The 24,892-nt window shown below is 40.9% G+C and overlaps 1 protein-coding gene across 2 annotated transcripts in view; it reads right to left on the reverse strand.

Annotated features, from left to right (window-relative positions):
* LOC129701660 (actin filament-associated protein 1-like 1) overlaps positions 1-24,892 on the reverse strand; it is a 165,456-nt gene that overhangs the window by 17,494 nt on the left and 123,070 nt on the right. For both annotated transcript variants that reach the window (XM_055642994.1, XM_055642995.1), the window contains exons 12-16: positions 19,611-19,822; positions 17,616-17,761; positions 16,439-16,520; positions 4,700-4,811; positions 854-1,018 (exon numbers count right to left, since the gene is read on the reverse strand). In XM_055642994.1, the coding sequence (XP_055498969.1) occupies positions 854-1,018; positions 4,700-4,811; positions 16,439-16,520; positions 17,616-17,761; positions 19,611-19,822 (717 nt within the window). The remainder of the gene's footprint in view (positions 1-853; positions 1,019-4,699; positions 4,812-16,438; positions 16,521-17,615; positions 17,762-19,610; positions 19,823-24,892) is intronic.

Below are 24,892 nucleotides of genomic sequence, written 5' to 3' on the forward strand. Positions count from 1 at the left end.
TAAAATCAGGTATCTTAAAACAAACCAGAGATTGAACATGGGTCCTTCTTGCTTCTCTTCTACTTTTTATCCCCTTCACCACAGGTCAATTTATTAAGTTATTGGAGACATACTGATTCATATTTTTCCTTTCTTTTGTATCAAGCTGCTACACTCTTGGAACAAAATGAAAACAAGAAGAAAAACTGAAATTGTATGCAAATATTCTCTCAAGGTCAAATATGCTGTATACATTAATTACACAGTGCCCTAATGTATTCATCATAACTTTGGCGTATAATTAAGTTTAATTGAAGCTAATTTATACCCAAATGTTTGATTCAATTGCAACATAGTGAGCCTATAAATACTCACTTTAAAAAAAATGCAATATCCTTATACGAATATCTATTTAAGGTGGCATAATGATGTAGGTGGTATTGCCGCTGCCTCAAGGCACCAACAGCCCAGGGTTAATCCCGACCTTGGGTACGGTCGGGGTGGAGTTGACAAGTTCTCCCTGCGACTGTGTGGGTTTCGCCAAGATGTACAGATATCTTCCCATCTCCTAAAAGATAAACTAATTCCTATGTGAAGTGGTGACTGTAAATTGCCCTTAGTGTACATAAGTGGTAGAACAACCAAAGCGTGATTGATGGGTTTGTTGGAGAGCATAGGCTACCTGGATATACGTGTTGGGAAATGAGATTGAAGGGATTGCTTGTAGACACAATGGGCCAATGACCCCCTTCTCTTATGAGAGAAATAGTACAAAACTAAAACTGTAATTTTCTAAGTGAATTATTCCACCATCCATGTAACGTTGTGTAGGCTGCATAATTCCACATTTAATAAAGTAGATTTGAAGATATACCTATACATTCTTTCAGAGCTCTACGGAACTCTTTCTTCTCTTTTCGGAGTTGCGTCAGTTCTTTACGTATTGAATCCTTCTGACTCTCAAGTGATTCCTGTTCAGACAACCATTTCTTTGCATCTTCTTCGGCCCGAGTCTTCCCATATTTAGACTGATTCGCATCTGAGAAATAAGAATGGAATTACGCTACAGATGGGCCATCTGACCATTGATTTTGATTGATTGTGGACTGATTGTGAACTGATTTTGATTGTGATGTGCAATACGCCTCTTATTTGCCAAGGACGGTGCACATACTTATAGTCTGATCATGGTCTAACTAACTGGCTAACTTTTTGGGAATTTTAGATAGGTGAGAGGAGAGGGTGTACATCAACAGGAAAAGATTTTAGACAAATATAGAAAGAGAAACCTTGAAAGCCATGAATCGAGCATACTTAATTTAGCAGAGATACATTAACAAAATAGAAAAATAGGCAATAGAAAATAGGCAATGGGCGCAGATGTAGGCCATTCAGCCCTTCGAGCCAGCACCGTCATTCAATGTGATCATGGCTGATCATCTAACAAATAGTAGCTAACAAATACAGTAAGTGAGCAATCTGATAGAGCCACAATTTCAGTTAGTCACTGGAATATTTTACATTCTACAAAGCATCATATAAGCAAATTAATTCCTGTGTTTAGTGAATTATTAGCAAAATGGTTAGTAAGTAATAGGTAAGATGCATACATTGAAGAATGGGTGGCATTCAATATTAATCAGTTGAATTCTCCAATGTGTTTTGCTTTAAAAACTTAAAAGAAATGACCAACATAAAATAATTTTGTCTTTAGTATTAACTAGAGACCCATCAATTCAACAAGATTCTTATCATTCACATGCAAAACAAATGTTTATGATGCTAATTTATCCCAAGTCATGTTGCAAATTACATGCAAGCATTTTATGTACAGTGAAATATTTTTCTTCAATTAATAATAGTTCCATTCATCTACGAATCTGAATTAAAATGATCTAGGAAAGTGAGAGAACGGTTTGAGGCTATTATTATTTATATTGCTAAGTTTAAGGGAAATCAAACATGCAAATTAATGAATTATTGATGAGCAGTTGTGCAGATTAATAATCAAGCATTTCCATTGACTCAGCTTCAAATTAAATGACTTTACCATTGCTATTGTTGTGGAAAGCAACAAATTATACCAGCTCTCTATTAGAGTAATCATAATATCTCATTTGACATATCACAGCTTTCAGAGGCTATAAATACAACATTAATTGAGCTGTTTGTTTACTCATGTTTTGCTTTAAATAGTTATTAACAAGCTTACAAAAGTGAAATTATCTTTTGTGCACTTGTATTGGCCCTTTGTATCCATTTTGATACTTTCTCTGTCAAGGGAGAAAATGTGTCCCAGAGATTTTGGAAGAGGATTTACCCCTGCATTGTATGGTTGCCCTTGAATTTCTGAGTACAGCGAATAGGTTTGGAATAGAACTCCTCTATGGCGAGCGAGCTCACCAGCTGTACGTGGAGCTGCCACTGTGCCACTGGTGTTAACACAGGTCCTGGTGTCAAACTACCTTTTAATCTCAGCACCTTGTCACCATGTGATGACGGCAGTGTGGCCACAGGAAATGAAAGTGGCTTGAGCACATCTGTGGGCTCAAATGTTTGAATCCTGCAGTAAACACTGACTTTGGCTCAGTGACAGTTGGGACTGAGTGATGAGTGCAACTCCTATTCTGAGCTACCCTTTCATGTTTTCACAAATGGTTTTATTTATACCAAAACATTTTCTCCTATTTCTATAAGGATTTGCTTTCTTGACTATCTGGTAGCTCAGTTGATTCAGCTGTGAGATTGGATTACCACAATACCCTCTGGTACATCCAAGGCGTATAAAATGAGTACTATATATCTTTTATGCGTAGAGAGAAGGCAGGAGACTTGCACAGTTCATAGTTCATGTTCATATGTGCTAGGAGCCGAATTAGGCTATTCGGCCCATCAAGTCTACTCTGTCATTCAATCATGTATGATCTATCTTTCCCTCTCAACCCTATTCTTCTGCGTTCGCCCCATAACCCGTGATATCCTTACTAATCACAAATCTGTCATTCTCCTTAATAATATCCACTGATTTGGCCTCCATAGCCATCTGTGGCAAATAATTCCGCAGATTCACCTCCCTCTGAGTATCAACATTTCTTCTCATCTCTTTTCTAAAGTTAGGTATTTTTATTCTGAGACTATGGCCTCTGGTCTTAGCCCCTCCAACTAGTGGAAACATCCTTTCCTCATTCACTCTTTCCAGGCCTGCCGTGGTCATCAGTGGAAGCAGGAATCAAAACAAGAAATAGAAAGGCAGCTTTTCCAAAGACCTGGCACAGGCACAATAGAGTGAATGGAACTCAGTAATGAGTAATTCTTCAAGGCTATACCCAATAGAAGTTTATTTTCAAGTGTAGCTAAATAATTAGTTATATAAATCTAGAAATGACACAAAATCCTATTGGCCCACTACATATTGCAGCTCAGTCTGAGTAAACAAATAAACTATCCTAATTAACACTATTCTCTTGTAATAAATTGTATTTCCTGGTCCCAAAGGACTCGTCATGGTAATCAATCGAGGATCCATGCGAACAGCCTTATCTTTTCCTGAATGTATCTGTAATGATGATATTTAACTGCAGTGTTAAGGCACTGCCCTGAAATCTAGCCACAACCAGCAAGCAAAGTGTAGCTTTACCACTACCCTGAGAACATCAACATTCTTTGAATTGGAAGCTAAGCTCAGTGCCTCTCGAATCAGTGTCAATGCACTTGTGTTGCTATTTACAATTCTACTGTTGGTAATGTTGATTCTGCTAATTGATAGAAATTTAATTTACTTTTAATTTTATATTTTGAACTCTGCTGATGCAGGCCCATTATATTAAAAAGTCTCTATTAAAGGGACAGAGCAAACTTAAACTTCTGCCTTGACTCAAGCTAACATATGGATAATAATAAAGCAGAGACCGATAGGTTGTTGATTAGTAAGGGTGTCAAGGGTTACGGGGAGAAGTCAGGAGAATGGGGTTGAGAGGAAAAGATAGATCAGTCATGATTGAATGGCGGAGTAGACTCGATGGGCTGAAGAGCCTAATTATTCTCCTATGTCTTATGAACATTTACTTTGATACACCATAGTTTACTCTCTCTCCTAGGTTAGTTTAGTTTAGAGATACAGTACGGAAACAAGCCCTTCGGCCCACCGAGTCTGCACCGACCAGCGATCCCCAAATATTAACACTATCCTACACACTATGAACAATTTACATTTATACAAAGCCAATTAACCTACAAGCCTGTACGTCTTTGGAGTGGGGGAGGAAATCGAAGATCTCGGAGAAAACCTACACGGTCATGGGGAGAACATTCAAACTCCGTACACACAGCACCTGTACTCAGGATCGAACCCGGGTCTCTGGTGCTGAAAGCTCTGTAAGGCAGCAAGGCTACTGCTGCGCCACCGTGCCACCTCTTGGGCAGAAACAATCTCAAATAAAGTTGTTTAGCCCATTACAATGACTTTCTCATCTCAGTCTTGGTGATAGAGCCTTTTCCTGCTGAACCATATATAATGTGGCACTCCTGGGCATCCAATAGGAATTCCTTCTATTAGGAACAACTTGCATAATGAAACAACAATCAAAATGAATTAACTCGCCTATTCAAACATTTAAGTAAAGAGTTGGTCAATATACAGAATTACTTTTCCATATTTTAATGAAGTCAAGATCCAATAAGATTTCAAGAGAATAAACAGAGAATAAAATTGTGTGCTTACTTGAAGCTTGACGTTTAATTTTGTTTTGCGAATTAGCTCTATCCAAGGCATCGTTTGATGTGGAAGCTTGGGGAATTATTTGTGAGATGGCAGGTTGCTTCTGTTCTTCAATCTGAATAAGACAAGACACAACTGTGAAGTACCAATCCCCTTGAGGCTGCAGATTTTAACATTTGGTGAGCACGGAGGCATTAGTGAGATCATTACAAATTTTCTTCATGTTTTGATCAGGATTCGAGCAATGTACCACCAAGAAGCATCAGAAGGTGACGTTCCAAATTAACTCCTTGGTGCAGCCTGACTGCCAGTGAGATCTGTGTGGAGCTTGCACATTCTTCCTGTGACCATGTGGGTTTGCCTAGGTGCTCCAGTGTCCTTCAACATCTCAAAAATGTACTAGTCAGTAGGCTAATTGACTATAGTAAAATGTCTATTGTACAAATTGGGTTAGGATTGATGAATATGGAAAAGTGCACGGGCTATAGGGAAGTAAGTGGTGGAATGGGATTGCTGTGAGCCAGCATAAATTGGATGGGCTGAATGACTTCCCAGGACATTGTAAGAAATCAAAAAAGGTAATTGGAGATGGTTTTGTCCATGTGGTGTCCCAGTGCGAACTGCTCTTCCTTTAAATTTTGTTTGCTTCTGACATTAACTGAAATTAGAGGCAAATCATGGTAAGGAAGCCAAGTTATTTGAGGAGAGGGAGGGGAGGGCACTTTGTACCTTGATGCTCATGTGATCAAAAGGAAATTGCCACATACGCTCAGCAAGTCAGGTAGCATCTGTGGAAATAGAAACAGTTAATATTTCAAGTTGAACACTGTTTCTCTTTTCACAGGTGTTGCCTAACCTGCTAAGTGTTTCCAGCATTTTATTTTCTTTTGGTTTAGATTTCCTACATCTGCAGGTTTTTAATTTTCAAAAGAATTTTGCCATCTGGCTACTTTCATGGCTGTTCAAGCATCTGTAAAGCCTCAAAAAAGAGAGGTTAGAGTTATCAGTACAGTATCTAAATGCTAATCATCAGTTTCAAGAACAGATGCAGAAATTGGTCAGTCAAATATCTAAATAATGTGGTGCAGTAGTAGAGTTGATGCCTTACAGCACACCAGAGACCCAGGTTCGATCCTGAATATTGGTACTGTCCGTATGGAGTTTGTATATTCTCCCCGTGCCCTGCGTGGGATTTCGACGGGTGCTCCAGTTTCCTCCCACACTCCAAAGACGTACAGGTTTGTAGAATTGGCTTGGTAACATTGTAAATTGTGCTGAAGGGCCTGTTTCCGCGCTGTATCTCTAAACTAAACTAAACAAAAATACCCTGCCACGAGTCACCGTATACAAGAAGAGAAAGAAAACACAAGTACAATATGTTCCGATGCACCTGTGGGAGCTTGCCATGCACAAATTGGCTGCCATATTTCCTGCAATTATAATATTGGCTACGCTTCTAAAATGCTGCTTTGGTTGGAAAGCATTTTGGAGTGTAATGAAATGCAATATAAAAACCAGTTTTCATTTCTTTCTGTTGGGAAATGTCTGTGTGGGCGAGCCGAGTAAATATCCATTTGTTGTATATTAACAGTCTTCAAAATACTTCCCATCTGGTTGAATATTTATGTCCGCATACACTAGGATTCAAAAGCTAAAATAACGCAAAACATGATGCTTTTCAACTCAGATAAAGAAAACTCACTGTAGGGTACAGCAATATAGAGACATAGGTTTGACTTCTGTTTTTTCATTTAAGATATAGTCACATTGACAAGAAAATGGCTATTTTGGACAAAGTTTTAAGTAATTATTATGAACCTATTGTATATTACAGTGCCTGTTAGGCCTTTGGGACATTGCAAATTCAGGAACTCACTGAATACATGTAGGCTGGGGGTGGGAACTGTCGATCCCATGAGAATCAAGTCATCACACACAATTAAGAAAAACAAAGGCAAAGCAAGTTTTTGTGCCGGTGCACTGCAACAGGGGTTTCAGATTATAGGGGGGAAGGCATTGAAAGCAGCTGTTTACTTTGTAGCAAGGCTTAATTCCCACTACATTGTCCACCAACAATTCCCCCCTTCCCTCCCCCGAACCCCTCCCACAGTCTAGGAAATGCTCTCTCGAGACAAAAGTGGGAAAAAACTTTGTTCCTGTGAAAGTTTATAGGAGAGGCTTCTCAGATCAGAGGTAGACCTGTGGTGGTCATAAATTATATGTGACTCATAGGGGACTGGAGGCCTGCAGAGGTTAAATGGTCTGGCTTTATGTCACACCTGCCGATAACTTCCATGCTCACACTTTAAATTTGTTAGAAAAACACAACCGTTAAAGAGCGCTGTATAATTAATGGGGAAACGGATAAGTAGTGAAAACTGCCAATATCAGACCGGAAATAGAATCAAAGACTGATTGAGAATATAGAGTTTATCACCATGTAGTGTGATGATTTCTTGTCACTGTCAAAACTGTTTAAATTCTAATTGTGAAATGATGACAACGTTTTTTATTCTTAGTCTGTTGTGGGTGGGGGGGAGAGAGTTAAGGGAAATAATTTTACTCACCCCAGTATCGTCCCCACCCAATGAAAATAGCGTGCTGGAGATTAAAAATAATTTCTGTCCAATATCGGAACAAATCTTAACCTCTTTGCTCCATAACATTTTTCCTTCTCAATCTTTGAAGTTAGTCCATTCGCCTGATATAAATGTTGTGGCCTGATGAGATTGTTGTCCCCTTTGTTTCCCCCATTGCCATACCAGTGTGGCCCTGGTGGGACCACACCTGGACTATTGTGTGCAGTTTTGGTCTCCTAGTTTGAGGAAGGATATTCTTGATATTGAGGGGTGCAGCGTAGGTTCACCATGTTATATCCTGGGATGGTGGGAAATAATGGATCAACTGGGCTTATATTCACTGGAATTTAGAAGGATGAAAGGGGATAATAGAAACATATAGAATTACTAAGGGATTGGACAGGTTTCCCATTTTGGGGGAGTCCAGAACCAGGGGTCACAGTTTAAGAATAAGGGGCAGGTCATTTAGGACTGAGATGAGGAAAAACCTTTACACCCAGAGAGTTGTGAATCTGTGGAATTCTCTGCTACAGAAGGCAGTGGAGGCCAATTCACTGGATGTATTCAAGAATGAGTTGGATATAGCTCTTAGGGCTAAAGGAATCAAGGGGTATAGGGAGAAGGCAGGAACGGGGTACTAATACTGGATGATCAGCCATGATCATATTGAATGGTGGTGCTGGCTTGAAGGGCGACATGGCCTACTTCTGCACCTATTTTCTATGTTTCTGTTTCTATTCAGGGCAACATTTGAAAATGTAACACACAAATTCATTCAGAAAGAGAGCTGCATGAGAATGATGGAATCAAGTGATGCAATGGAAAACCCTCGCTGTAAAATATAGAAACTAAAGAAATAAATATGCTTGGCTTTCTTTCAAAGTTCTTTATTCCAATAGAAACGTGTTAAAATGCAAGAGTCGGCCAAGGTATTCCTTTATTCACCCCCCGCATGGGCAAAAGCAGTATGGAAAACAATAGACTGCCAGTTTTTAATGGCCATTGTGTTGAGGTGCAGGATAGAATTTGTCAGTGGATAGTGGAGGAAACATCTGTGAAAGTTATCAACAACAGATCACTTTCTCACTCACCAGCAAACTAAAGTGAAACTATTTCAAACTAAAGGGAAACTGTACTTACCGCAATGGGTGTGGGGATGACTGAGGCTCACGTTTACATTTCTTAAATGGCTTTGTAAGCTAAATTCAGTGGGAATTTGGATTAGGTCATATTGGGTCATATTAGGTGATATAGCTTGTTGATATCTTATACAATTATAGTTAGCTTGCAGTAGCTCCACAGAGACATTTGTGCGTGTGCATAAGAATCCTTGAGATGCCAATGCGACGCTAGAAAGAAACACAAACTAATCCAATTGTTATATTGGTTATAAGACAATATATAGGAGCAGCTGTAGGCCAATCTGCCCCCTTGAGCCTACACCACTATTTGATAAGATCATAGCTCATCTGACTGATACTTAAACTCCAATGTAGAGTTTCGAGATATAGCATAGAAACAGGCCCTTCAGCCCACCATTCTGCTTGAGTAGATAGCTTAACAATCTATCTACCATAATCTTATTTACAGACTTTACTTCCACTATCCTTTAAGGAAGAGAGTTGCAAATCTTAACAATTCTCTTTTGAAAGAAAATATTTTGCCTCATCTATATATTACTAAAAGTCTGATCTTGACTACTTCCTGTGGTTCTATATATTGATTTTAGAAAAAACGTTGCCACTTACGGCTGTGATTTTTGGCCATCTTACTTCGAGTCCCCCTTCGCTGCGCAGGACAAGAGGATTTTTCCCATTGATGAAAAATAAAAGAGTCGTTATTGTTTAAAAAATGTTGCGATTCTCTCTCCTGAAGGCCACGCCCCTTCCGGAGGGACTATAAAACCCGGAAAATGTTGAGTGCCTCAGTCAGTCTCTGCAAGATGGGGAGCAAGAGGGTCACGTCTCTCAGTCTGAGCTGTGAATAACACTGAGCACATGTCTACTAAACTGTGAGTGGTTTTACTGACCTGTCAGTGCCCTTAATGTGGTTTGAAAATATTGTTTGGAAATACTAAAGCTGTGTTGCCTTTGGTTTGGAAATGCTAAAGCTGTCTTGCCTAATTAAAGTTGCCTGTCCTAATTAAAGTTGCCTTGCCTAATTAAAGTTGCCTTGCCTAATTAAATCTGCCTTGCCTTCTATATAATTAAGGCTAATCTTGACTTTTAGAAAAAACGCTACCACATATAGCTGTGATTTTTGGCCATCTTACTCAGTCCCCCTCCGCTCATCAGGTGCTGAAAACTTTTCCCATTGTTGAAAAGTAAAAGAGTTATTAGTGTTTAAAAAATGTTGAGATTCTCTCACCTGTCAATCATGCCACGAAGGCCACGCCCCTTCTGGTGGGAGGGGGGGGGAGGGACAATAAAACCCAGAAGTGTGGGCGTGGCTCAGTCTCTGCAAGATGGAGGAGGGAGAGGTCTCGACTCGCTGTCTTTAGTGGCCTTGCACCCTGCTTGAAGTGGTAAGAAACTGCACTTGAATTTGGTGGCCTTGCACCCTGCTTGAAATAGAATTTCAAGGAATAGCCGTGAGTCAACTGCCAGCCCACTAGCCTTGAGTGAGTGAGCTGCCAGCACAACAGGCTTGAGTGACTGAGCTGCCAGCCCAAGTATCCATTCGGCCCACAATGTCCATACTAGCCCTCTGGAAAGCCCCACCCCTCCACTGGCCACCAATATTGGAATTGGTGGAGAGGTAGAATATTGCGTTGGGGAACCAGCCCTCCCGTGTGATGCTGGTTAGCCTAGTTTCTTTGGATATGGGAAACCTTTACTTTTAAACAGTGATCCCCTCCCTGATCTTGATTCCTGCACAACCAGAAGCATTTGGCCATCTTAGTGCATAGAACAGAAAAGAAGATTTTTTTTTAAGTATGGGAGACTGAGTAATGTTGATGCTGAAAGAGAAGTAGGTATCATTGCGCACACGTCACTGAAACAAACATTCCGATGCAGCAAATGATTAGAAAATCAGATGATATGTTGCACGGAGACACAAGGAATTGCAGATGCTGGAATTTTGAGCAAAACACAAACCGGTGGAGTAACTCAGTGGGTCAGGCAGGAATGTGGCGGGAATGGATAGGCGGTGGACCTTTATATTATGAGAAGGTTTGAGTTCAGGATAACAGATATCTTTTATCGAACGTTTGTGAGATTGTGTCTAGTTTTGGTCTCTTTACTTAAAGGATGTATTTGAATAGAGGAAGTTGCTAGACTAATGATATCAAAGGAGTGATTGAGCAGACTAGCTCTGGTCCCTCAAGAGTTCAGAAGAATAAAAGGAAATCTTATTGAAACTTGCAAAATTCTCACAAGGTTCAACAAACTGGATGCAGCAAAGATCTTACTCCTGATTGGAAAGTATAGAACCAGGCACCTTAAGGGGTAGGTAGTTTATGAATAAGATATTGTGAAATTTCACCACTCAGAGGGTGATGAATCTTTGGATTTTTATATTCCAGTGAGTAGTGGAGACTGTCATTGAGTATAAACAGATATACAGTGAACCCCCGTTATTATGGACCTTTTTATAATGGAATTTGGTTGTATCGGATGGAGCTAGAGACCTTCACAGCCAGGCTGGGATACCAACACAACCACCAGCCCACACCGCCTCCCAGGTCGCTTCTAGGCTGGGCTGCCAAAACCACCCCAGTTTCACAAAGCCTCCCTGGCCATTTCAGGCCAGGCCTACTTCCGCCATCGCCAACCCACAGCACCCTTGGCCGCTTCCAGGCTAGGATGCCAACGCCATCCCCGGCCACACCTTCTCCTCGGCTGCTTCTAGGCAGAGCCTGGCGCTGCTGCCATCCTCACACTTTACTTGCAATCTGGCCGCCCAGGGGCCACAACCAATGACTTAGCCCAGTGGCTCAACTGGCGGCCCAGTTCCAGACCGAGAATCTGAAGAAGAGTCTCGACCCTAAAGGTCACCTTACCATGTTCTCCAGAGATGCTGCCTAAACTGCTGAGTTACTCCAGCACTTTGTGCTCTTTTGTGCATTAACCAGTATCTGCACTTCTTTGTTTCTCCAAATTGCACAATGATACTCTATTACTCGGTGATCTCTTACTCTGTTATAGCGGTCAATCATCCCCCTTTGGTCTGTTTCAACAAGGGATTTCTGTATTTTGTGAGATTTATGTAATTGATTGACATGGCATTGAGGTAGAAGATTAGCCATGATCTTAACATAGAAACATAGAAAATAGGTGCAGGAGTAGGCCATTCGGCCCGTTGAGCCTACACCGCCATTCAATATGATCATGGCTGATCATCCAACTCAGTATCCTGTACCTGCCTTCTCTCCATACCCCCTGATACCTTTAGCCACAAGGGCCACATCTAACTCCCACTTAAATATAGCGAATGATGGTAGATCAAGGATGAAGGGTCAAATGGACTGCCCCTGCTTCTACTTATGTTCTTATCCTCTCTCAATCTTATGTTTCGATCAGGTTCCCTGTCCCTTTATTAAACTCCTTCACAAATCTATCCTATCCTATCTTTCATCATAAGACAACTGCCCAGTCTAGATATTAGTTTGGTAAATCTTCTCTGATCTGCTCCCAATGCAGTAATATCCTTCTTTGAATAAGATGACTAATGTTGTTTCCTCCGCTCTAGAAGAGGCTAAACCATTAGTTTATACAATGACATATAACTCCTCTCTTTTGTGTTCAATTTTACTAGCAATAAACAATAGCATTGTTAATTGTCAAGAGAGAGCTAGATAGGGCTCTTAAAGATAGCAGAGTCAGGGGATATGGGGAGAAGGCAGGGACGGGGTACTGATTGGGGATGATCAGCCATGATCACATTGAATGGCAGTGCTGGCTCAAACGGCTGAATGGCCTGCTCCTATTGTCTATAATAGACATAAAAATCTGGACTAACTCAGCAGGACAGGCAGTATCACTGGAGAGAAGGACTGAATTTTTACATCCTGCTGATTTACTCCAGAAATTTGTGTCTTGCTTCAGTGTAAACCAGCATCTGCAGTTTCTTCCTACATAATAGCACTGTTAGTTTTTCTAATTACATGCTGTAGCAACACACGGACTCATTGCGTATCATGTAATAGGATATCCAATCTTTTTGGATCTGAGCATTATAAATTCTCACCATTTAGATAAGATGTTTTTCTTGCTAAACTGAATAATTTCAAATTTTCGCACATTTATAGTCCATTTGCTAAATCTTTGCCAACTCGCGTAATTATTTTATATTGCTTTCGAGGTTTTTATGACCTCTTCATGATTTAGTTACCTACTTATCTAGGCATCATCAATGAAATGAGCAGCCTTGCTTTTGGTACCGTCATATAAATTATCTTATATCAATTGTAAAAAAAAAAGGCCTCAGCACTGATTTCACTTCTTGTATCTTGCCAATGAGAAACAAAATCCAAGTAATGCCTTTTAGCCAGCCTATCCATACCAAATGTTGCCTTTTACATTTTCTCCCATTTTCTGTAATAACCTTTGAGACACTTTATCAAGCTCTTTCTAGAAATGTGTACAATGCATCAACTGACTCTCTTTTATCCAGAGGGCTGACGGAAAAATTAATTTGTCAAAGGTGAGATTTTTATTCCCTTTCACAAAACTCTGATGACTTTGCTACCTTGATTTTTTTCTTTTGCACCCTGCTATAAAATCTTTCATTATGGCTTCCCAAATGAACAATTTAGTCTAGATATTAGTTTAAATCTGCTTTAAATAATTTCATTGATTGATACCTCCGCATGCTCCAAATTATTTCTGGCTCCTATTTTATAGGTTAAGGTTTTAGTGTGTTACAAAGAGATGGATGAAATAGGTGTTGTTTGAAGTAGGTGTTGAGAATATATAAACGGCCCATTACGGAATAATCCTGCAGTATTGTCTATAATAGACATAAAAATCTGGACTAACTTCGGCAGGAAGGCAGTATCAAGTTCAACAGAGTGAAATTTTTACATCACTCTTTTTATTCAGAAACGTGTGTTTTGCTTCAGTGTTAAACCAGAATTTGCATTTCCAACATAATAGCACTGGTATTTTTCAATTACATGCAGCAACACAGGAGTCATTGGAAAGAGTAATAGTTATGTCATCAGCCCTGGATTGAGCACCAACCATTTAGATAAAGACTTTGCTTGCTAAAAGCATAATTTCAAATTTTTCGCACATTTACGTCCATTTGTAAATGGAGCCAACTCACGAGAAATGTGTATATTGCTTTGGCTGATGACTATTTTAGTAATTATCTTGTGATCAATGAAATGAGCAGCCTCGACCTAATATAACTATCAAACCTCAGAGACAGAGAGACAAGCTAACTTCAATGCACTTCCTATGGTTTTTTAACGGCCAGTTGTGATTGAATGGTGTGTCATTTATATCAATGAAATTAGTCTTTAAAAAGGATTAAAAATTCAGCTCCATATAATATCAGTAACTGATCATTGTTAATCTGTCAATTATGAAGTATTTCACAGGCAATACTCCTTTAATTCAGGATTTAATGGAAGATAAGGCTGTGTAGATCAAGGCAATGCATGGCAGAAACTTATTTCATAGATAAAGTTTACCTTTGCCATTAGAGTCAACTGCTGGTGCAGAGTTCCCTGCATTCATTTCTGGGAACAGTACTACATATGTTGCCAGCAACTTCCTCTAAGAACATAAGACCTGATGCACCTGCAGCTCCAATATTCCGCGTCAATTAAAAAAAAGCCGCACTCAGTTCAGTAACTTCCTGTTGCCTGTACAGTTTTGCCATCTGGAACAATGCTCTTTTGATGTGGAGACTTAAATGAAAAATTAAATATCCTGTTCTGAACTAGAATTACTGAACATTGCACGAGACTCAATTAGAAGTTTTCAAAACTTATGCCAACAAAATTAGTTATTTGTCCTGGATCAACTCACTATGAATGTACCCCTTGTTAAATGGTTTAAGGTAAAAAATCCCCAAAACTTGACAAACTCTCATGGAAAGCAGATGTACCTCAATACATCATTGAGCACTTGTTATTTTGTAACTAGGGCCTGTCCCACTTGGTGACTATTTTCGGCGACTGCCGGCATAATTAACTGATGTATTAGGTTACTGAAAAATTTGCAGCGTGACGCGGTGTGATGATGTATTGACGCCCGGTGTCTTTTCAAGTGTCACAACATTTTTTTCGTTCCCGCTGGATTTTGAAATGTTCAAAATCTTTTGGCGACACTGATATGACGCCGGCAGTCACCGAAAAAAATCGCCAAGTGGGACAGGCCCTTAAGCTGTGATCGTGAATTTACAAAACAGCACAAAACAAGTGTTTAACTGCAATCCTGTCTGGGGCACTAATATTATATTAGTGTTATATTATAGAATAGGGTGAAGCCATCACTATGCTTGCCAGATGTGGTCAGTGAGATACCTGCATCATTTTGATGGCTTGACCCGATTTTGATAGTTTCTGCAATTCATTTGTGCTTGCCAATTTGGAAAGGAGGGATTTGCAGTGCCTCAAAGGAGGACAAAATTGAAGGGAGCTGGCGATTCAAACAGAAATAGCTTAGTTTACAAAAAAATCATTGAGATTAGACATGCCAGTGAGCAAGATTATGAGAGAGTGGGCAAACTTAAGATAGTTTGTTTATATGGAGGGAAGCTTTCTTACAACAGAGAAAGAAGGAAACTGTGGGGTGGATGCAAGTGTTGTTGAAATGGAGACTAAAATTTGCTTTTCGGAATCCGAAATTGAAGGATAGATGGTATATATTATTAAGGTAGGTGCTCAAGGTTAAGATTTGAGTGTACTTCAGCAAAGTGGCTGTATGAGATACAAATAGATAAAGAGCCTGATGTTTGTAGGTAACTAAGCAACAACCCTTTCTATTCATCTGATACTAATCATAATCAACTCAGGTGTTTGATTAAGTGGGCTGCCCACTGCAGGCACCTGCAAGACATGAGTAACCAAATTAAGAAACAGAAAGATAGAAAATCATTCATGTCTGAAAACGTGTTGAAATGTCACTGCATAGTTGGCTCTGGTTATGCTGTAGAATGGGTTTCCTCAGTAGAAATCACGCAGGTCCTTGTGTGCATAAACAATGTAATTTGCAGTGCATGTCCTTTCACAAGCCATCATGAGTTGTATATTTTTTTGTTCACTAATATACATTCATAAGTCACGTGTCTGCTAGCAAATAAAGCCAGGAGATAGTGGCTGGACCGATTAATGCGCAATGCTCAGGTGCAACAGTTGCCATAAAATTGCTCAGCTTGGGTCAACTGCTGGCAAGAATGGTTTAGCAATCACAGGAGTGGAAATATTGAACGGAAATCTGTTGCAGCTCATGTGAAGCCAACCGATGTCTGTGCAGTAACTGCTGTGTGGCCAGCATGTTTCAACATATGCATCTCTGTGCATAGATCTGAGTGATTGAACATTTCAACATGCCAAACATGCCTGAAAGGTCTTAAACATTTCACAACAGATATTACATTACAATACAATCTTGTAGCACTTTAAAACAAAATCAAATATGAAGTAGAAAATAATGCATTATGTGAAATACATGGATTAGGAAATAAAGATGTGACTGAGGCACACAGACAAAAGAGACACACAGAATAAACAACTCTGGGTCTTTTGAAAATCCCCACTCTGACTTGCTTCTCAGCAAATGATAACTTATTTCACTTTACTGTAAAATTAAATTTCAAGGGCAGAGGATATTTGTTCATTTATCAGATCTTTTGAAACATTAACTTTTGAATACATCCTTTACAGCCACTTTTAGTGGAGGGCTAGTTAGGCCTCAATATCATATCATTATATTCAGTTCTATGTGACATATTAGCAGCAACATTGTATCCTGTGGACGAGCAGGATATCTTTGACAGCAACTTCTAGATTTTTGCATTGACAGAAGTTGCAGTTCTTCAAAAGTTGTAGTCTGATTTATCTCATTATAATAGTGTAATCAGTTAGCTCCCAGCTCAAAAGTTCAGTGTAATATTTAAAAATAATCTGCTAAAAATGACACTCTGCATCATACAGCTGATTTATATTCAAATACTTCCTTAGAGTATTGTTTACCACTAAATACCTTACCTGTACTTTTTCATATGGTACGTCATCATATGTTCTGGAATCATGCCGATAAAGTGCTGAATTATATGAAGAAGTAGCCCACCTATATAGTGTAACAAAACAAGTAAATTTATGAAACATAATCAAGATTCACTCAGAGGAACAAAGGCATAACAGTTAATTTTGATATCCAAAGGATAAGAATGATGAGAACATTTCTGCTTCTTATTATTATCTGGAATTGCATTGGCTTAGAATAGCCAGTTTATGTAAATAAGGCGGCATGGTGCATCAGAAACCTGCGCTCCTGCGCTTGATCCTGACTGAGGGTGTTGCCTGTACAGAGTTTGTATGTTCACCCTGTGACCGAGTGGGTTTTGTAGATGTGCAGGTTTGTAGGTTAACTGGCCTCTCTAGGTCAAGAAGGAGGGAGTTCTCCCCTGACCTCAGGTCAGGTCGGGGGAGATCTCCCTGCCACGGGTACCATGTAATCCCGTGCTACCTGCTTCAAGGTCGGATAGTCAGCGACTAAACCGTCTCCACCACCTGGGCTGTGGACCACCGGCAGGGCTAAAAACAAAACCTGTCAAAGGGCGGATGAACTTCTAGCAAGCCAACGGCCATCCACACTTCAGTAGAAATTGCGATCACTGTTGTACATAGCATTGTAAGGAATGATGATAAAGCACACACACCAAAATCCTATACTTCCTGCGGCAGAAGTCCGCAGGAACTGAAGGACAGATGTGTGGTGCGTCCATCACCGTTCCCGTTGGAAACCAACACTACTGCGTCGCAAACGTTTTCAAAAGATGATGAATGATGAATGGCCTCTCTAAATTGTCCCTAGTCTGTAGGATAGAACTAGCAGATGGGTGATTGCTGGTCGGCATGGACTCGGTGGGCTGAAGGGCCTATTTCCATGCTGTATCTCTAAACTAAACTAAAATATAGTTTACTAACACTCACAGTTTAAATCCACATATTGTAGTGTATAAAAGGGCACATTTACGAACTGATTTCCCAATGTGGTATTATTTTGATAGTCATAAAAAGCTATCGCTAAGTGTTGAGAATTACTGCCCTCAATAAAAAATGTTTGTCAATTGTTGCCAATCGCCGCAAAACCTGCTAATAACAGCAACAGAACAGGCAGAAGTTTATTTTCAAATTTCTGCATAATGGATTGAGTTCTCACCAGAAGGAATGTCTGACGGCATCCACAATGTTGGCTATTGTTTCCACATCAACATAATCATAATGCAGAGCCTCTGGCTTTGTGGTAGAGCCTGTCTCAGCAAGTAGCAGTCCCAGCCACCTACCCATCTCCTCAGAAGAGCTGGCCTGTACAAGCCAGAAGAGATGAAAAATGTGAACAACACTCCAGCATAAGTTACAAACTTGATAAAACAAAATGAATCTTATTCTAGAATATCATTTGGAAACGTAATTCATATTTATCAGCTGAAATACCAGTAGTTGATGCAAATGATTTCAAATTGATTTTATCTTTAATTTCACATTGGAAATTATTTTACATAATGGTCCTATCTTGATGGAGCTTTAAACCCCCGTCCCACGGTACGAGTTCATTCCAAGAGCTCTCCCGAGTTTGCCCTGATTCGAATTCGGAGATTTACGGTAATGACCACTCGTCGGTATTCGGGGCTCTCGTGGACATTTTTCAACATGTTGAAAAATCTTCACAAGTCTTCCTGTGCTTACCTGCTGTTAGCGAGCCTTCCTGAGTACCTGCCATTAGCGTTACAAGTTGCTAAGAGACGTCCCCGAGCTCCGACATACCCGCCTCATTCATTCTCCGTGCTTACCCCGAGTTTGATTTTTTTTAATAATCGGGAGAGCTCTTGGAATGAACACGTACCGTGGGACAGGGCAATTAAATATTAATTTGGTTTATTGTCACATGTGACAAGGTACAGTCAGTGAAAAGCTTTTGTTGCATGCTAGATACATTTATAAAGATTTAAAATTGATTTACCACAAATAATTTCACATTTTCTACACCCTTTTATAATCATTTATATAAAACACATAGCATCAAAAGTGGAAACCTATTTGACCATTGCTGTGTTGTAACATAGCTTTTGATTATGTAATCTTTGACATTAAGGTTTATGCATTATTTGGGGGTTTTCTTATGGCTATTTAATGCTTTCTTCCTGAACCTATTGCCTGTTTGATGAGATATTTCATCTTGATGGGCATTGTTTAAGCATGGACCTTGATAGTCAGCATCAGAGGCCTTTTCAATCACAAATGTCCCTTCAAAGTCCAATAATAGACACTGTGTTGTACATCGTGGGTCTGTCAGTTTGCATTTTCTCATTTTTCCTTTTGTTTGGCATGGAAAACTAATACTGAGAGGCATTCTCTGAGGTCCTTGAAGTTATGAAGAGGATCAAATATAAAAGGATCATGAAATTGATGAACACCTTTAAAGAGCACAACATTGTGTGGTGTGATAATGATGGTCTTGGCCATGCACATGCCAAATCCGTGGCATATGGGGGGCAAGTACGAAGTGGGTTCAGTGATTGGGGATCTGGAGGAACTAGAAGGATGGTTATTTAAGGGCTTATGGTGGCTGAAGATCAGAGCCCAGGAAGTAACACCTGGATATTGGTGCTTGATTAGGGCTTAAGGCAAGGTTGGATATCAGGAGTTGGTGTTTAAAGTCTAAAGAGGTGGGGGGTCCACAGAGATCTGGATTTGGACTGGGTGGTGCCCAGAGATGGCTGATTGAGGAGGGGTGGGAGTAGGCAATGGGCCTTCAGTGCATAGGAAGCATAGCTGACTTGATGGTGGCATTGTTGTTCACAATTGAGTCCTGAAGGGAATGATATTTCAATTGGAAATCTGCATAGGAATCTAGAAATCAGGATCTGAAGTCATGGTGGAATAGCTAAGGATTGCATTCTGGTAGAGATAGGGTGGGGTCTTTGGTTCTTCTAGCATTGTATTTAGTTCCAGTTTCCAGCCTCTACAGTCTCTTTTGTCTTCTCATCAAATCTAAAACCTACCTGGTCAGTGCAGGTCATCTGTCAGTGTGTCTGCCTCATGCTCAGTATACTAATTCATGTGAAGTTTCTGTTTTCCAGTGACCTGCACACCTCCCACACACACACTGTTTCTGAATTAAATAATAAATTGTAATTCCTAATAAATACTGCACCTCTAGAACACAAATGTCCTGTCCATTTCGAAGGATCCGGAAAGCGAAGGGATGCTTTGGTCCAAATCCTGGAACTACCTCACAATCCTGCAGCACAACGGACTTTACATGTGTGCGTAGATCTGTTCTGTCCTTGTGGAAGTACAGTGTGTTGACTTTCAGTCGGCACCAGCGTTCTCTCCAGTAGTTATTAACCATTACATTGAGGTAACCTGGAAAAGGGTTAAAGTCAGAAGGCATGAGTTAGGCTGCTGTAAATGTTTTACATATAACATCAGTCTGAGCATAGGGGGATATAATTATGGAGAGAAAGAGAGAGGCACATATCCGGTGGGCGGCGTGACTCGCGTCGCAGCGGCCTCTGCAGTCCGTCCGTCGTTTTTAATATTTTTTGTCTCGTTGAATGTAGTTTTTATTAATTTTTTTTTGTGTATGTGTGTGGGGGGTGGGGGGTGGGGGAAACTTTTTAAAATCTACCCCCTGCACGGAGAACCCAACCTTTTCTCTGTCGGGTCTCCGTTGTCGTTGGGGCCTAGCACCGTGGAGCGGCCTCCAGCAGGAACGACCTGGGGCTCCAGTCACGGAGCTGCGGACCTACTCACCATCGCGGAGCTGGCCGAGTTTGGAGAGGGAGGAGCGGTGGTGGTGCGCTGCTGCGACCCGACCCCGGGGATTCGGAGGCTTACCGCAGGTCTGGTGGACAGTGACACCGGGAGCCCGCGGGTCCCTGCTGGGAGACCGCTTTTCGGGGCTTCTGCAACGGCGACTTCACCCGCCCGAGTTGCGGGGTTGAAGAGTACCTGGAGCGGGGCCTTACATCATCGCCCGGCGCGGCTTGGAATGGCTGCGGGACTTTGCTAGCGCCCGCCGGGAGCTCCAACAACAAGACCCGGAGCGTGGCCTTGCAGCACCCGGCGCGGCATAAATGGCCGCGGGACAATTACCATCGCCCGCCGGGGGCTTTGACTTTGACTCTGACATCGGGAGGGGAATGGGAAGTGCAGGGGAGAGATAAGTCTTTGCCTTCCATCACAGCGAGGAAGAGATGCGCTGTGATGGATGTTTGTGTAAATTGTGTTGTGTCTTGGTTCTTTTTTGTGTGTATGACTGCAGAAACAACATTTCGTTTGAACCTCAATGGGGTTCAAATGACAAATAAATTGTATTGTATTGCTATTGACATGTGTTGTGTGCAACCATACTCTACACTAAATTGTATAAACTTAATCTCATCAGCCACCATGGTGAATATGCCACATTTCTAGATTCAAGATGGACCTAAATACACTTGTAGCAAGAATCTGCCTTGTTACATTAGAAATCAAAATATTCACATCTGAATAACAGCAAAAGTGAACAAAATAACATGATAAAACCTGTAGAAATTGATGTCTAGGAATCAGAGATAAAAATGATGCCTCAGCATCAACTATTAATTCACATAATGGCAATATGAAGCTCTCCTGGTTTTACTATGAGTGAAAAACAGAGTTCATTGGTGGTGACAACTTGATCTAATCTTTGTCAGCAACTTAAAACAGAGCACCACATATCTCAATGAAATAATGCATGGAAAATACGATAGAAATATATTCAGCGGTAAGGTGGATAGTGACAGCTGGAACAATGTCCTGGCGGATAGGAATTCCATGGGGAAATTGGTGTAAACACTCTAATAACTGTGCAACATATTTATGCAATTTATGACTAAAAATGTACAAACACTCAACTTCAGAATTTAACTGCAAAAGGATGTACCAATCCTTTTCTAGGTTTTCATTCCATATTTCATAAAACTATCTCTGCTTGGAGCACAAATACTTAGTTTTATTTGGGATGTATGTTTTATAGAATACCCATAAAATGGAAACGCCAATGGATATCTTTCATCGAATGACCTGGTCAGAGAGTGTGGATATATGAGTGCGAGAGAGAATAAGTCTAAATGTGAATACTCAGACGATCAATAACATCGATAAGATCACACGTTATGGCAAATTAAAGGAAATACTCCCAAGGAGGTCACACGCATGGGACTGATCTCATGGTAAACTAAAAGGGAACTATATGTGTGTGGTAGCTGGAAGAAGAAATAAATAATTTAAAATAATATTCCACACTAGTGTTTATTTTGGCAGAATCTGAGGTGCTCCGACATCTGATAACAATTAATTCTACTCCTCTATACCAAACCTATCACTCCATTTCTGTTAAGGAGCAAGTCTACACATTGGTAAAGTTTATAGAGGGTCACTTGTTCATGGGTTTTGTAGGATTTATGCGTTAAATCAGTCCTGACTGCCAGTAAACCTTTTTACATAACACGATGAGAACGTTATTTGTCTTAATCATTCACACATCCATTTAACTTTTATACACATTGCAAAAACAAAGGAGAAAGACAATCTGACCATATGGTGCAGATGTCCTTGATAAGTGTCGGGCTGATGGGGATACATGAAACAGACCAGACATGTGGCAAGCAGACACAAATTCTAACCTTTGCTGGAACTTAGAATTGGAACTGTACTGGCCTGTGATCGAGTGTTTGTTGATATGCAACATGGGTGTGATTCTTTCCCCGATGGGTGGTGATGGATCTAATTGCAATTGTATCAGTGGAATTACCATTGCCAGAAATTCATATGTCCCTTTTGGGAGTGGTATGAAATTAATGCAACTCTGACACATTTTTCCAGATCACACAAAGGTCACTATCTCTTTATTCTGACAAGTTAATATTTCTCTCAAAATTGTTTATGTAAATTCTTTGAGAGTTAGAATCATAGCGAGAGAGAGAGAGAGAGAATAGAAACAGGCCCTTCAACCCACTGGGTCCTTGCTGACTACACTAATCTCTCACATTCTCCTCGCATATTCACCATTGCCTCTGGACTCCACATCTCCCCTGCACACTGGTGACAATTTACAGTAGCCCACACTTCATTATTCGTAAGCCACTAAGTCCCAATAAAATATGTTCTCTGTGGGCAATGCCCCATAGTGGCATCTTATTAATGACATGTATGTAGATGAATTTACACAGCAAAACTTTGAATGGTGAAGTTTTATATTCCAGCACTTGATACCAAATATAGTTTGGTTAAGTCAGAAACTTGGATCTTAAATCTGAACAAACATACTACATTAATTTTGAGCAGTATATATTTTTTGTGTGCACTGGCACCTTTATTTTTACATTGCTCGGTCATTGTCCTATAGACCAAGAGAATGGATATTTTTAAGGCAGAGATAGATAGATTCTTCATTAGCACGGGTGTCGGGGTTATGGTGAGAAGGCAGGAGAATGGGGTTAGGAGGGAGAGATAGATCAGCCATGATTGAATGGCTTAGTAGACTTGATGGGCTGAATGGCCTAATTCTGCTCCTATCACATATAAACTGCTAATTAAACCACCTAATTTAGTGAATACATTTTACTTTTTTATGTCTTTTGTAATGTCTTTGTTATATTAAAAAATCAAAACATTTGAAAATGTAGCTTTTAACTTTCAGAAGTGCCAGTTTATTGTACCAGCATGTACCATCACAAAAAAAGCACTGGGTAAAAGTAGGCTCTAGATTAAAACAGCAGGTAAGCAATGGCAAATACTCAATTAATGAATTGATTGGCCAATTCATCCATAATACATGCACGCATGGTTTAATTAGAACATTAAATTCCCCCCTTTTCAAAAACGTTATAAATGTGACAGTTCCACTTCCCATGCGAGTCATCATTGTGCAAGTTTTGAAGACTGAAAGGTCTGTTTCAGTGCTGGATGACTACATTCCTAGAGAGTAGTTAATCTGTACAAAAATGGTCAAAGCTTGGTACAGGTGCACAACCTTTTATCCGAAAGCCTTGGGACCAGACACTTCTCGGATTTCGGAATTTTTCGGATTTCGAAATGGAAGATTTTTAGCGTAGATTAGGTAGGTAGCGCGGGCGGCTTGAAAAGTCTGGAGCGGCTGCCTCCTCCCCGGAGACCGGGGAATTATTGTAAATCATTGCTTAAATGTTAGTCAGTTAGGAGGGCTTTTATGTGAAGGGGGGGGGGGGGGGGGGGGAAGTGGGAAACTTTAATTCTTAGTCCCCTACCTGGTTGGAGAGGCAGGGAGCGGGCAATGTCTTACCGGGTCGCCGTGCAGAAAGCTGCGCCGCCGACTCCCAACATCGCGGAGCTGGGGCTGCGGGCGTCTGGTCACGGGCGGCGCTGGATTTGGAGCGCCGCGCAGCCAGGGGTCGATTTGCCAGGGGTCGGAGCTACACCGGCGCTGCCCGCGGCCGGACGCCCGCAGCCCAAGCTCCGCGATGTTGGGAGTCGGCGGCCACAGCGCTCCGGAGCTTACTGCACGGCGACCCGGTAAGGCATTGCCCGCTCCCCGCCTCTCCGACCAGGTAGGGGACTAAGAATTAAAGTTTCCCCATTCCCCCCCCCCTTCACATAAAAGCCCTCCAAACTTACTGACTAACATTTAAGCAATGATTTACAGATGTTTAAGTGTCTCCCCGGTCTCCGGGAAGGAGGCAGCCGCTACAGTAGTACAGACCTGGGTTGACCGTGGGTCGTTTCGGGTCAAGTTTGGCACCAAACGCGAGCTTTGGTGTGCTGACGACATCCTGGAAAAAATGTCCGGTTTTCGGAGCTTTTCGGTTTCCGGAACTCCGGATAAAAGGTTGTGCACCTGTAGTTATTTTCTTTGCACAAAGAGTAGGTCCCTTAATACCATCTCCAGGCCCACAACTGTGAATTGACTGGTAGCACAGGCCCGTACAAAGCTTTGCAAAAAGGGGGGTGGCATGTCAGGATTACAAAAAATGTAATGTGAAATAATGTGCGCGAAGCGTGAAGTCCCTCGATGCCAGGGTTTTTAGATGCTCTCTGATGCATTCTGAGCCTTAATTTGGAGCATTTTTGCACCAAATCTATGACCAATATTTCAGAAATTAACAGGAACCTGAGAGGTAGCTTTTTCACACAAAGGGTGCTGGGTGTATGTAACGAGCTGCCAGAAGAGGTAGTTAAGGCTGGGACCATCCTACTGTTTAAGAGACATTTGGACACGTACATGGATAGGACAGATTTAGATCGATATGGGCCAGATGCGTGTGAGTGGGACTAGTTTAGATGGGACATGTCGGTCGTTGTGGGCAAGTTGGGCTGAAGGGCCTGTTTCCACACTGCATCATTCTATGACTAAAAAGTGAAGATGAAAAATGCATGTTGATAAGTAGAGCAAATTTGAAAGAGGAGTGAAATGTAAAGGCAGAGAGAGGT

The sequence above is a fragment of the Leucoraja erinacea genome, chromosome 11 (genome assembly GCF_028641065.1).
Source record: "Leucoraja erinacea ecotype New England chromosome 11, Leri_hhj_1, whole genome shotgun sequence".
NCBI classification, from domain to species: Eukaryota; Metazoa; Chordata; class Chondrichthyes; order Rajiformes; family Rajidae; genus Leucoraja; species Leucoraja erinaceus.